General features: G+C 43.2%; 1 protein-coding gene across 1 annotated transcript; it reads left to right on the top strand.

Annotated features, from left to right (window-relative positions):
- The first annotated feature begins 4,677 nt into the window (after nucleotides 1-4,677).
- On the top strand, nucleotides 4,678-11,565 carry gfap (glial fibrillary acidic protein). Its single transcript, XM_084371886.1, has 9 exons — nucleotides 4,678-5,217; nucleotides 6,984-7,044; nucleotides 7,146-7,241; nucleotides 7,338-7,499; nucleotides 7,608-7,733; nucleotides 8,320-8,540; nucleotides 8,653-8,696; nucleotides 9,214-9,296; nucleotides 9,515-11,565. The coding sequence occupies exons 1-9, from the start codon at nucleotides 4,697-4,699 to the stop codon at nucleotides 9,554-9,556; spliced, it is 1,356 nt and encodes a 451-aa protein (XP_084228012.1). The 5' UTR covers nucleotides 4,678-4,696; the 3' UTR covers nucleotides 9,557-11,565.
- The last annotated feature ends 3,600 nt before the right edge of the window (nucleotides 11,566-15,165 follow it).

The raw sequence follows: 15,165 nt of genomic DNA, 5'->3' as shown, positions 1-15,165 counted from the left end.
ATTCCAGTTTGTCCTCACAGTAAACAAAGAGAGGTTCAGGACTGATAACATGGTCTGTTTTTTAGTATTAGGGAAGAAATCTTAATCAGAAGAGAAAGATCTTCATTGACTGATTTTTTTTCATGCGTAAACAAACTAAATAAACTTTCTTTGTTTTCATAACTGAATAAACAAACTGACCTTAAAGGACAACACAATTTCATACTGTTTATATGTGGCGGACCCTGCCACCTTGCTAGCTTCAAACAGTGTTCTGGGGACCTTACATTCCTCTGAGAACAGCTTGTTCATTCAGTTACGGAAAAAAATAAGTATTTCTGAGTTTGTATTATTACCTCATTATCATTGTAAATATTAAAATTCTGAGATTGAATTTCTTCTCCAAATCTACATACCGCCCCCCCCTTCTTGGAAAGGAGAATTAGATTGTCAAACATATCCAACATGCCAGAGGACGACGCATACAACGGTCTAGTTTTATAATCTCCCTTATATTGAGCCAGAACAGAGGAAGCTGGTAGCTGTTTAACATTCAAGGCCATTGTTAATGTCTTTGTCTTCCTCTGCTGCCTTCTTATTCCTTCCGTCAGAAAGAACATTTGTTTGTTTGAATTGTTTGTCAATTTATTTATAAAGCCCATAATTACACATCATTTCTCCTTTCAAATTATTTTATTTACGCTCGTTGCACGGCTCAGTGAAGGGCGATGTCAGCCTATCGGTAGGTCCACAAACTTGGTTATGACATATCTCAGAAACTATTGGATGGACAGCAATGAAATGTGGTTTACACATTCATGATCCTCAGAGGATGAATCCTACCGAGTTTGATGCCTTATTTGGTTTAATTTGGTTTTGACCAAACACCTGCAAAACTATAACATGAGCCTCCGTCATATTTTGTTTTTATGTTTCAATTAGCGAATGTTAGCCTGCTAACATGCTAAGCTAATATGGCGAACATGGTAAACATACCTACTAAACATCTGCACGTCAGCACTCATTTTGAGCATGTTAGCATTTTGCACAAAGCACCATCATCAACTATATTATCTAAGAAAGATTTAAAGATTTGATGACCAAATTCAAACATGAGTATGGTTTGAACAACAGTATCAGTTTGTATCCGAGCGCTGTGCTTGTTATGATGTGTTTGTGTGGTATGCAGTTCTGTCTGTATGGTGTATTTGGGCCCCCAGCATTCCTGCTGACAGGCAAACTGGAGCTTCGGGCCTGAACCCGGTTCTCCACCGGCCCTCTTTGTGGCTGCACTCTGTTTGGGCCCAGTGGTGCTGAGTCATATAGCCGGGTTGTCTGTCCCAGTTAAGCTCCCCTGATTTTCACAGCTCATTCCCATGAGGCCTTGCTGGTTCAGCATGTCCCCAGCATTTAGATGTGCTGTTTTTACCTGTCATGTCTCAGGGTGAAGAGATGCACCTAAGAAGTCCAGAGGGTCAGCAGCAAAAATGAGCCACAAATGTGTTGATGTACTGTGGCCAGGTGCACCAGGTAGATGACAGTTACATAACGAAGCTCTGTGTTGGTGGACTTGATTTCAAAACCAACATCAGCCAGTGTTGCTCTCTGTTGGTGGATCAGAATATTTCTTCCGTCTCTGGACACTGGGATGCGCCAGAATAAAAGGAATACTGTCATGAGAAACTAGTAAGGCCTCATGTGGGGACTACACACACACTCAAGGTCAGTTTCCCAGACAGGAAATTAGGTTAGATTTTCATTAAATTGAAACCAGATTAACTCAAAATGACTTTCTTAGGCATGAAGATTCAGACAAGTCCTGACTTGAACCAGTTAATCCAGGACTAATAGACATGAGGAACCTACCAAATGATTTTGCTGACGCATTCTCTAAGAGAAGATCATTTCACTGTTGGATCCCTGACATTCATCTGTTTCTCAAAGATGAAAGGCTGCAACACTTTCTCTCTGAATGCTGACCTTTTAAAGATTTGTATGCATCACGACTTTCATGTGAAGGTTTTCTCTTTTCTGCTTCCATTATTTTGTCTGTTTTACTTCACCAATATTAACAATTACATGCTCTTTGTGATTCGTACCAGTTTGATTAGCCTAAGGCCACTGCAACAGTACATACTCTCAATAATGCACTTGTGCAGTACATTACAGTGGGAATTCAGGGTAGAGATGCAACAAATGTGTCTCTGTAAGTCCATGTTGAACCCAGAGCTCCTTTTCTAGATGAAGGCCTACTCCTCATTTAATTTACACCCTGTCTGTGAAACAAGGCCTTGATGTAGTGATGAGGGTGGGGCTGGGACGGTCGTATTTCCAGCTCGTTGGTCAGGATTCAATCTGGTATGTAGCCATGTACATTTAGGCATCAGTGAGGTTGAGGGATGGTAGCAGAGAGGTTCACACTGGGGATTCTGGGTGTAAAATGCCAGAGCACAAAGCAGGCGTTGAATGTTACGCAGTCAAACTTAGCTGGCAGCCATGTTTCCTTGGCCTGAGATCACTCTGAGTCCAGTCGCATTAAGATTCTGCCCCGCACCCTTTTCCTTGTAAGTCCTGCAAATTAAATGGTCTCCTCATGTAGGACACATGAATCAGCTGTTTGACTTGGCCCCATAGTGACTCCAGCAGCAGGGAGGGAGGAGAGGGAGAGGGAGAGGTCTGCACCACCCCTTTATTCCCTCTCTGTGAATGTTTAATCTTCGGGACATATTACCTCAGTGACCAAATCTGAGGCAACGGCCGTCATTGTCTAAAAAATCCAGAGCGCTGAAACAATCAGTGTCACCTTAATGATGCAACCAAGGCATTAATCCTTAGCGATGGAACCTTTTAAATCAACAAATCTCTGCCAGACTTACAGTGTGCCATGTTGTTTAACCTCTATCAACAGAGACCAATTGGGATTCAAGACACTGTGTTGTTGTTTTTCTTCCTTAATAGCAACAACACTCAGATGCCAGATAGTAGAGTCTTTCGGGGCTTTATTTACTGTCTCCCAGTACCGACTGGTTTCCACTCCCTGTTATTTTACGACCCAGTAACAAAGAAGTCCTTTATGTCCCACTACTGTTGTTGTGGTTTTACTACCTGGAGGAACACAACTGTTAAATGAAATCAGCACTGTTTCTACAAGTTTATAGTCTTAACAAAATAGTGTAGAAACTAAACTTTACATTTTGTTCATACATTCAATGCATGCGGTACGTTTTAGATTTTTGTAGGTATTTTTCCATCTGTCTCCCTCTTTCATGTAGCCATTGGTTTCCACTCTTTTCTGATGACTTTTGTTATGTAAAGAGAACTTAATCATATTACAACAATATGTCCTCCATGTGGCTATTGATAAAAAAAAAGTGCCACCACTGTTTTTTCTGGGTAATTTGAGCAACTATAAAGGCTAAAAAAATGGTCTGCATTGAAAATGTTCTAAGATGTTTAAAGACAAAAAATGGTAACAATAAAAAATGGAACTCATATATAAGATATACACTAGAAGAAGGAGAGCATGCAGTCAGTCACAATCTCATCTCCACAAATCACGTCCTCTTTGGACAGAAAAGATCAGCTGAGGGGCTCTGACATAGACGTACCCGCTGTTGTCAAGGTAATGCATGAAAATGGTTTTGTAACGCAGCCTCTGTTAGTCCTCCTGGAGTTCAGATTAGGACTGCACTGCCCTCTCCCTCCCTCCCTACTTCCCCGTCCCGACCCTCCTCACCTCTACCATCCATCTGTCTTTGGAGCCGACGGGACGTCTAATAACCCGAACATACCGAACACCCCAGAGTCCTACACTCTCACTGGAGCCTGGCTACAGTTTGCCCCTGCTATATCAAAAGTGTGCATGTGCTCCAGAACTGTACTGTTGTTACGTCATGTAGCCCAGCTCATACACATTTTTGTTGACTGTAGCTAAGAGCGTGGACAGCACGGGTAAATTACTCACATTAGAGTAAGCAGGTGTTTAATTGCAATTGTTGTTTGGTCCTTGTTATGCAACTGTAAACTGTGATCCAAGGAGGAGAGGCAACTGCTCTGAGGTTCTGTCCTACACGCTGTTTGTCTCCTCACCAAGTGGGACCCAGAGAATAAATCCACTAAATCTTGCAGGTTTATATGTTGGACATTGTCCTGTGCAGTAGCCCACATGTGCAACACACCAACACATGTAATATTTCAGTCTTTCTCTGTCTAATTTATCTGCTTCATCTGTTAACCTGCTGTTGCTTTCTCTCGCTAGAGAGTGAATCTCCAATCCCTTTGTTCGATCAAACTCCGTTTTCTGTTTTTGTGAGAGCGCATGTGTGGTCAGGTTGAATTGGTGGCTAGACCCTGTCACACACATTCCTTTTCATTCAGCTGGAACAGAAAGAAAGAGTGAAGGACAAAAAGGGGTGAAAGTAAGAGTGAGAGAGAAAGAGAGAGTGAGTCAGAGGCCGGGGAGATTGGAGGAGAGGGGGAGAGAGGGAGACGGCCAAGAGACATTTGTAGTTGAGTGGACGAGCACAGACAATCCCTGGCACACAGCTCTTTGAGTGTCATGTAAACCACCCCTTCGCTCTCCCTTTTTGTCCCATTCACTGCCTGCCACCCTCCCTTCTCTCTGCCGCACCCTGTGGCCTCTCCGCTTTGGACTTGGGGGGTTTGCCTGCCTCTATAAAAGCCCTGTTTGTGCTCTGAGTGAGCTTCATTCGCCATCATGGAGACTCAAAGATACCAGTCCTCATACAGGAAGCGCTTTGGGCCCCAGAGCTCGAGCAGCACAGGAGTCAGAATTGGGAGCCTTTCTTCCAGTCGGTACTCCTGGCATGGCACCCCTCGCAACCTCATCCACTCCAGCCCGATATCCAGGATCTCCTTGGGCTCAACCAGCACAGCCCTGCTCCTGGGGAGCCCTGGAGACCGGCTGGACTTCTCAGCTGACACCCTGATGAAGACCCAGTACAAGGAAACTCGCACCAATGAGAAGATGGAGATGATGGGCCTGAATGACCGTTTTGCCAGCTACATAGAGAAGGTGCGCCTGTTGGAGCAGCAAAACAAGGTGCTGGTGGCAGAACTGAACCAGCTGAAGGGAAAGGAGCCCAGCCGCCTGGGAGACATCTACCAGGAGGAGCTGAGAGAACTGCGTCGGCAGGTGGACGGTCTCACTGCTGGCAAAGCTCGGCTGGAGATAGAGATGGAAAACCTGGTTGCAGATATGGGCACGCTCAAGCAGAGGTAGGAGGAAGCAGGGTGGGACTCCTGTGGGTGGTCGGTCAAGTTCATGTGATGCAGTCACACAGTCGCACCACCCTGTTATGTCCCTACTTTGGTCTTATTCTCTTCAAAGATTGCTTTAGTAACATGTGTAATGTAAGATGCGATAAACCCTCACTTTGCACAGTGCTTTGCCTGCTTACTTGCACATTTGTATAATGAAAATTACATTTACATAAAATCTGGCATTTGTCAAAATTATTGAAAGGTTATTTAAGTTCAATGGCTAACATTTGAAAGTAGAAAAAATAGGTTATTATATTATAAAAACATTGTAACCCTTCATAAGGGTGCTCAAGATTGAAAAGATAATAGATGGGGGGGAGCAGTACCAAACTCCCCCCTGCTTTGTCCTTTCTTCTGTTCCTCATGTAAAGTGTGCAAGATTTTTTGAGTAATTTGTTGCAGGAGCACTCAGATTTCATCCTGTTCAACATAATATTTGTCACTATCAAGAGCTGCTCACAAATGTGCACACAACAGTTTTCGGTCAACTCGGATGTTTTACTGTTGATGATGTGCACTTGTTGCTTTTGCATTTGATTAGCTACCATGGCAAAAAAAAAGTCATTTCAGCTTGCCAAGATCAGAGAGAAAGACAGAAGACAAGTTTATTGCTTAGCTTTTTCTTTCTTTTTTTTCTTTTTTTAATTATGAACGCATTTAAATGCAGATTGGGTTTGTCTCTAGTTCGTTGGAATGCAGACCGCTGAGCTCTGCCCGAGCTTTACTCCTGGATCCCTCTTTACAAACTTGATCCTGGCTGAACCCCTCATCACCATTGAGCGAGTGCGGACGAATGAGGCGAACACAATGGCAGCCCTCCACAAAGGAAGCAGACAGCCAGGCAGATGTTTTCTTGTCCCTTTTTACTCCAAAACGCATGATTCACTGCAGCAGCATATCCATCATTTTTTAAAACTAAAGTTTCACACGTGGCATGGTTCAATAATTTAATTTAGCCAGGAGAATAAGCGACTCCTTGGCTAAAAAAAAAGTCTCCTTCAGACTTGTCTGCATCCTCTGATTACCGTGCAGCTCCTGTGTCCCCTGAAAGAACGCAGAGTGAATAGTGATGGCCGTGCCCGAGAGGGTCAAAGGTCACTTTTGTGATTCCTGCTGCTTTTCTCCAACCACTCCATTCAGCAAACGCTGCGTGAAGACGTGCAGATGTTACCCCAAGTCTGGGCATTTATGTTTCCATGCCTCTGTGTGTATAGCAGATGGATTACAGGGTGGTGTGTGTCTGCGTGTGAGGCTGTGCGTGCACACATGGACCCTTTGTGGGTGTGTGGGTGGGTGTGTGTGTGTGTGTGTGTGTGTGAGTGTGTGTGTGTGTGTGTGAACTCCATCCCGTGGGAAAGGCCTCTGGCTGTTAGATTGGAGTGAATGTGTAATGATGCGTAAGCTGCCCTTTCAGCTGAGCCCCCTGAACCACAGGGAGCAGCTCACAGTAAAAATCTGATCTAAATGTATGAAATATGTTTTCAGTTCCCATAGTTTGATGCTTAATATACAGGAAAATCTCACTTGAATTACAGAGAAATGTATTTTTGTCTCTGGAGAACTCACCCAATAAGGAGCAGGAAGAAATTACATTGGAGCAAAAAATATTGGGATTATTTCAGCATTTTTCGTTATTTAAAACCCCTTAAACCCTCTTTGTTTGTGGATGTCGCTATCATGCTAATTATAAGTCAACAAAGACTCAACTTTTTCTTACTCAGGTTGCAGGAGGAGATCGGCCTCCGCCAGGATGCAGAGCAAAATCTGAATGCCTGCAGACAGGTAATTCTGCTGACATTACCCTGAATTCATGATCTAAACAATGTAAATATTCAGCATGGTGACTGTGCCTCATTACTCTTTGTGCCTCGTTCTTTGCATAGGATGTGGATGAGGCGTCTCTAAATCGTGTCCAGTTGGAGAGGAAGATCGATGCCCTGCAGGAAGAGATAAACTTCCTGAAGAAGACTCATGATGAGGTAATAATAAAATTACCCATGCCTTTAACCGCATACAGCCATCTGATGTAATTGACCACTTTACATCATTTGTTCCACTTCCTCTCAACTTCTCAGGAGCTGCGTGAGTTGCAGGATCAGATCATGGCCCATCAGGTGCATGTTGACCTGGATGTCTCCAAACCAGACCTGACTGCTGCTCTGAGAGACATCAGGGTCCAGTATGAAACCATGGCCTCTTCTAATATGCAGGAGACGGAGGACTGGTACCGATCCAAGGTCAGAAGACTCAGATATGGCTGAGAAGTAGTGTAGTACACATCCAAATTATATTAGATTCGAGACAAGACTGTTACAAACTGTTGGACTGTTTTCTTTCGTACACAGTTTGCTGACCTGACGGATGCAGCCAATCGAAACACAGAAGCCCTGCGTCAGGCCAAACAGGAGGCCAATGAATACCGCCGTCAGGTCCAAGTGTTGAACTGCGACCTTGAGGCTCTCCGCGGGACAGTAAGTCCGCTGAAAAAACAGAGTGAACTTTTAAATGGAAACCTTTCAATTGTTGGCACCAATGAGAGTAAAAATTGGACTCTATTGTGGCATCAGCATGATGACGTATGCCAAACATTAGCATAATGCTAGCTGGCACCATTTTAGCTGCACATATGACTGCATTACATTAGTTCATTTAGCAAACCAGCACTTGGTTCAAATTGTGGGACTATCTATGTGCACACTTTGTACCCAATATGGATGCAAACACCCTCAAAGAGCTGGAGAGCCATAAACAGTAGAAGCAAGTCATAGTTATAAATGGTACAGGTATAAAACAGTAGTTGTAGTAGCAGCACTAACTGCAAAAATGTGGTAGAAGCAGTGTTAACAGCACTGGTAGATACAGGAGTAGATTTATAGCAGCAGATGTAGGCCTTGCATCAGTACTGATAGAAGCAGATGTGGAAGTAACACAAGTAGTAAAACAGTATTAGAAAAGTCAAATGTGGCCTCAGTGTCCCCCACTCTGCTGCTGCTCCCTCTTGGGTCTTTAGCTCCACAGTCCATTACTCAGTCTGTCTCTTCCTCGCTTGTCTTTCAGAGCGAGTCTCTGGAACGTCAGCTGCGAGAGATGGAGGACCGCTTCTCCATGGAGACAACTGGTTACCAGGATACAGTGAGCCATCTGGAGGAGGAGACCCATGGGTTGAAGGAGGAGATGGCGAGACACCTGCAGGAGTACCAGGACCTTCTCAATGTCAAGCTGGCCCTGGATATCGAGATTGCCACCTACAGGAAGCTGCTGGAGGGAGAGGAAAGCAGGTGAGCCAGAGCTTGGCAGACAAGCTTTGTAAATATTCTTGTTTTGTCAGGATATTTACTTTTGTCGGCTTGTTTGTCAGTGACGGTAGTTGTCTCTCCTCTTTTGCTCCAGGATCACCATCCCAGTTCAGAGCTTTTCCAACCTGCAGTTTAGAGGTCAGTATCGGGGGTCATTCTCTTTTTTTTGTTGATTTAGCTGTTTTTGCTAAGTAGACACATGGTTCGAGAAAGTGATCAGCAAATTTCAAGTTAAATATGTTCTTGTCAACAAGTACACATTTTGGCCTGAAGGTGGCACTAAAAGAGATCATCAAAAATGATTAGTTATTCTGTGGCCACTATTAATATCCATTGGAAATGTTGGGGTTATCTCTATTCAGCAGGCGATTTTTTGATTTTAAACAAATGTATTTTGCTACCAAGGTGGCTGGTGTCCCTCCCTTGCCTCCTATCTCTTTCCATTTTTAGAATAAAAGTTATGTGATAGCTGTCAAAATATCTCCCTCATCATCTTAAATGCATTTTGCCCCATGCACATCACCTGAATGTGTGATCATTCGTGGGATCACTCTTGGTTTTTCACCTTTTCATGCCTTTAAACAGAGGAAAATATACCTCCATTTCTTGAGCTGCACTGAACGTTTCCCTGTTTCTACCTCTACTCATCCTCCAGAAACTAATCTGGACACTAAAACCCCAGAGGCCCACGTGAAGAGGAGCATCCTGGTTCGAACTGTGGAGACCAGAGATGGGGAGGTATGTGCTCTCACAGGACAGCACAGTTTAACACGCTCACACTGGAGCGAGCCAGTCTGCACATTGCACCCATTCCCTCTTGAGGGCAATGTTGAACCCTTCTGCAGGTTTTCTCTCACATACACTGTGGCTCTGCACACCTGATGCCATACGCAGCAGACGCTCACCAGAGATTTGTTTGTTTTTCTATTTTTAACTCTCATCCCTTTTCTTTTCAGATCATTAAGGAATCAACAACTGAGCACAAGGATCTTCCTTAAAGTTTTGCGACCAGCTCTCCCCATCTTTTCTTCAGGCACGATCTGAGGATTTTGAATGAGATTTTTTTAAATTTCCAAACCCCAAAGCTGCCCTTCATCACATCATGTCATTTTTCTTCTTCATCTCTTCTCATCATCATCCACAGGCTAATATGTTTAATGCTTTTCAACCATGATCTCACCATTAAACACAGCTAGACTCCCACATTAGAATTTCTGCCAAAAACACGTATGTTAAGTTTTTATACAGATCCACCAAGAGCTTGAGTTGAATGTAGGTCAGTCGAAACTACTGGATATTAGTGGTAACCTGTTTTTATTTTAACTTGGACTGACAGTCCAGATTTTTAGCATTGTTTCAGATTAGCTGCCATAGAAGAGAGCTTGAATCATAGTTATTGTGTTCAGCTAATATGTAGCGTGGTGGAGGTTGACGTGTGGTTATGTGTATGTGAAATGTGGCAAGAGAAGTTCAAGAGGGTGATGTGGTTTGCAAACGTCGAAAATGGAAGATAGGCAGAGAATGAGAGACGAGTGTACATTAGAGCAGCGTTTGGCAGAACAACAGGTGAATTCGGGCTGATTTTTAACAATTGTCTGGTGCTTCTTTGAGTTTAATTCCTTTGTTGATACAGCCACCTCCGTTCAAATGTTGATTGTTGTATTGAAAGCCCTTCACTTACAGCATGGCTGATTAGACGTGTGCTCAGATTTGAGTCGAGCGATGTTTGCTTGGATCATAAAACTCAAGTACTCTAGTATGTGTTGATGTCGCCTCACTGAGTAACCAAACAATGTGCTATCGTGGCTTTTGAGGAGATACAACGAAAACAAATATACGTCGGACATACTGGACAGCCAGTGATTTGTTGACATTGTGATCAGGTTTTTAATCTCCAGATATAAACAGTTTATGTACCTTTAATGACACCAGGGAAGCACAAAAGACACATCTTAAAGATGCACGAGAGCAAAGTAATCTATTCCAAAATTCAGTGGTTTGTAAGAAAACTGCCCGAATTATGTCTAAATCTCTTTGTACAGTCATTTGCATAACAGCCCTGTGTTTTTTTAATGACTGCACCAGATGCTGAATGTTTGTGTGCTTTCCCCTCGCTTGGCAGTGACCATGGCAACCTTTACAGCGATGTCACATCCAAAAAAGTGCAAGTTGTCCCATCAACAGGTGCGACAAAACTATCAACAGAGTGAGAAGAGTGCGTACAACCTGACAAGACATCGTCATTTCCCGATACCAGTTTGTGTCAGGGACATGTCACCACTTATCCATCAGACCTGATAGGGACAGTGCCAGGTTGGTTGAGGTGTGGACGAGGTGTTTGACGTGACCTTTGCCCTTCAGCCTCCACTTAATCCACCAGTATCCCTCCTCAAAAAATCCAGTAGTAGTGTTTGAACAAAAGTAGTGAAAGGAAGCCGAAATCCCACAACCCGACCCAACACCAGAAACCCTTGTTCGTTTATTTTGAGGATGTTGGGCTAAATAGGGAAGGAGGCCGTGAGGAAGATCTATGGGTAGATGGATGGATGTCACAGCCCAAACACTGTAATCCAAGCCTTGTGCTTTGCGGGAAGCCCCGCTGGCTGGAGCTGTGCTGACAGGCCCTGTCACCGATGAGAGCGGCGCTACAACGAAGCTGGCTGTCGCTGCGCTCGTCGTCAAGGACACGCCGTGAATTTGTTTTTCCATGTGCCACCCACTTTCTCTTCTCCTCAACTTCCACCCATGCCACTCAACCCCCTCCTCTTTTTTTCTTATAATGACATGCAGCCCTCTCTCGTGTTCACTCTGTTTTAATTGTGTATTTTGAATGTCGATCCTGGATAGAATTTCTGACTTTCGAGTCTTGTAGCAAAGACGCAGCTGAAACCTGCATTTTTTTTGTGAAGAAACCTCTGCAGATGTGAATATAACATTAGTTTTGACCAATGCTATGTGCCATGACATCTTGTTATATTAACAACAATAAAACATTTTGTTTGTTAGAGTTGAGGCCTCTTATTTTGATCTTTCAAACAAGGTTTCCATTGATTTTTCATGAAAGTTTATATGTTAGCTTCTGATTCAAATACATATATCAGCTTTAATCTCACTGAAATGAGTGTTATATATGCTGACAGTTAACTTTAGGGTATAAGAAGGATGACAGCAGCAGACAGACACTATTCATCATGACTGATTGTTTCTGACCGTTGGCCAGTCTGTACAGCAGAGCAGATGGGTCTCACTTTCTGTATTATCATGGCTCAGTTGTGAGCGTTACTGTATATCTGGGCAGATGGATGATTGTGGCCAGAAACAGTGCCGCCTGAGATGCAGATAAGCAGCACTTCAAGTTTAGAAAAAGTCTGTTTCCCATGATGTCACATAATGTCAGTTTTCTTCAGAGTGATTGCATGAATTAACAATTTCATGGTAGTAATCTAGGAAATACATTTTTCATATCCTGTTCATACTGCGGTGTCAACACGCACAATTAAAACAGTTTTTGCTGGTCACGCCTGACATGTGAGTTCAAAATACAAGATTCACAGTCCTTATTCTGTTGCTCTGTGCAAAAATACTGCAGAAAGTTTAACCAGAGCCACAGTGAGGCTTCAGCAGTCTGGTTAGACAAATATTGTTTCCACACAAAACGTCTTCTTCGTGCTATCCAGCTCAGCAAGGAAACACAAAAAGGGAATTTAAAGACTTACACACATTATTTGCCTAACTAAGATCGCTAAATCCTCATCTTCAAATAAACTTTGCAATATGTCTTTGCATGAAACGAGGATTCTGGATTTTGTCCCACAACTTTTCCTCCGAATTATGCTTCCTATTTTTGTCTTTTGTTGTTATCTGATTCTTGGTTACCATTTATGAAAGTAATGAAAGCATGATGTCATCAGAAGCCTTCTCAATATGGTCAAAAAACACTGCCAAACTAACTACGCTTGTCACCAGCACATAAATGTGACATCATTCACTAACTAAACAGATTTTTTAATCAAGTCGACACGAAGAACGTGAGAGCTTCATGAGAGAAATCCATCAAAACTTCACATAAAACACCTGTAGACTAACATGTTTTTCAAGTATTCTCTGCTGTTCTTTGGGATGATATTTACTCAAGTGTGACGCAGTAACTGAGCGTGTGTTTAAAGAACAGTATGTATCTGTTTTGCCCGGCTCTTATCAGAGGACTGGAGTGCCTCAGGTCTGCACAGAAGGCAACCCTGAGCTGAAGGAATTCCAGGCAGATAAAACTCAGGCCCTGACGTCCGACTCTGAAACACTTTCCCATCCAGTGCTGCTCCACAGCTCCGGGAAGGGGCGAGAGGTGACGGAGAAGGGCATTTTTAAGCTCATTATCTTTCCACAGCTAGTGTGAGGTGGCAACAGCTGTCATGTAAGCTACAGAAAACATGAATACACGGTCGCACGGTCTCGTTAGAAAATGCCAACACTTTTGTTGGAATGCTCAAGCGTGGACCGAACTGAACTCTGTCGATGCGTTTCATACGTGCAGCAACAAATTGAATGTACTAGAAAAACACATGCCATTGCCAAGGCTGTACGGACTGATTTCTTCATTAAAAACGGTTCAGAAATGTTTAAATAGATGTCACGATAATCTAGTTATCATGAATTCTCTTGACCACGATAATCGTATAGTGAAAATCTGATATCGTGACAGTTCTGGTTGCAGCTTATGCTTTTTGTCTTTCGCTGCCCTCTTCAGCGCACATTCCTGTCTTACTTGGCTCTCACACCGAAGGGTCATGGGAAGGCATGTGTGCTCCTTAGTTAATTTTAGCCCTCATTTCATCAAAGCTATTGAGATACAACACAGGGCAACCAGCTCAGCACGTCTGTCGGACCTCAACGCCACAAACCGTCTGATCTCCAGACACCGTTTGCAGACTCAGCCATTGTATCTGTGAACACGAGCTCGTAACAACATTTCCTCAAACAAAGTGGAGCCATGACTTCTTAGATGCACAGGTCACCAACATGCCAGTGATGATTTAAACAACAATCGGTCACATTGTCGTCAGTAGAGACATGCTGAGAAAAGGACAGTATGGAGGGATCCATCGAGAGACTGACTCGTAAAAAGTACTCAGCAGTAAACATCACTCAGCCTAGTCGGTCAGTGAAACACTCTGTGGCAGCTATTCCCAAACAAAACTATCAGTGTGTATTTTGTTTGTCAAGAAGCATGTGACCTTTAAAATCAGTCTGAATGTCTGCTGCCAGCCAAGTGTCTTCTCTTTGGGTTCAGGGAGAAGCTTGAGTCCTTTTATCATCAGAAATCATAAAACGAGAACTAGATTCCAGGAAAAAAACTAAACAAATTAAGATGTTTTTTTGCTATTTTTAAAAGGCCTGAATTCATCACAGTTGTACTTCAGAGTTCAGACAAAGACGTGACCCTGCAGTTTGCATGTCTTGCTGTGCTCCAATAAAATCCAGACTGGAAGCTTCCACGCTTGTAAAAAGCAGAGACACTCCTCACCAGACTTTAAAACCATGTTTTGTTTTAATTTTTAATGCTTTTGCTTCTGCTTTAGTTGCACCAATCCAGCTCATCAGCATGTTGTGATTTAGCCCAGTGCCTCTTTTTACCCCACTGAAAGAACACACACGCAAAACCATACACAAACCAGTGCCACTCAAAGCTTATCATGACTAAAGTACAATACTCCAGGAGTGTGATGGCAGCCACTGGGGGAGAGGATGCTGCTATTTTGAGCTCAGGGACTTGTGATGTCGAGTGAACCACAGCAGACTGATGAGGGTCTGCACTCTATCAGTGTCAGACCACTGTCAAGTCATCCACAATACACCAAACAGAACTTTAAGATATGGATTTCAAAATAAAACAATCCATTAGTAAGACATACTCTGTCTTCAAATCCCAACATACCTCTAAATGTAGCGCCCCCAAGTCCTTGCACCTGATTTGAGATATTGACATATATACGATACGCATTGTATTTTGAAATGTGAGGTTGCTGCTCTGAAATATAATGATTATGACAGAAAAACATGGGAAAGATTTTGAGGGCAACAAAGTAGAATGGCACCCAGTAGAGTGCATACCTCCACCGAGCAGGGGCGAGGCCAGGGGGGGAAAGGTTAGGACGATTCCAAGGGCCCGGCACTGACAGGGGGCCCTTTGAGGGGCTAATAATATTATTATCTATCTTGAATATTTTAATCTGTCATGGGGCCCAAGATTTCTGGCGGTGCCCCTGCCACCGAGGCCCAACAATCCCCTTTTGTACTCACTCAGATACCGATACCGGCAGTGACCCCAAAACGCCTGATTTTTTTCCATCACGATCAATGCATTATGAGCAAGAGAAATTCACAGAAATTATGAAAAATGCTTTATTTTGCAGTGTTAAAAAAAAAAAGTGACCCCCCCCCCCCAAAAAAAAGACCCACCCTCCATCCAAGTATCATGGATATCCATTCGGTAGTTTTTCTGTAATCCTGCAACAATCAAAGGCATTTTTCAGAGAAAAATAAAGAAATTCTTTTGCCTTTATTTTGGAAATCTGTCACATTTTACTTCCGTTCTTGTCCCGTTTAACAC

Source organism: Pagrus pagrus, assembly GCF_965226575.1.
Source record: "Pagrus pagrus genome assembly, chromosome: 13".
NCBI classification, from domain to species: Eukaryota; Metazoa; Chordata; class Actinopteri; order Spariformes; family Sparidae; genus Pagrus; species Pagrus pagrus.
Note: the sequence above shows the minus strand (reverse complement) of the source record. Positions and strands in the feature narration are given on the sequence as shown.

What these genes read in the sequence shown, in the direction of transcription:
- gfap (XM_084371886.1), top strand. Translation starts at nt 4,697, where the DNA reads ATGGAGACTCAAAGATACCAGTCCTCATACAGGAAGCGCTTTGGGCCC. An exon ending in ATGGGCACGCTCAAGCAGAG is followed by an intron (nt 5,218 to 6,983) that starts GTAGGAGGAAGC and finishes TTTCTTACTCAG; the next exon opens with GTTGCAGGAGGAGATCGGCC. An exon ending in TTGAGGCTCTCCGCGGGACA is followed by an intron (nt 7,734 to 8,319) that starts GTAAGTCCGCTG and finishes CTTGTCTTTCAG; the next exon opens with AGCGAGTCTCTGGAACGTCA.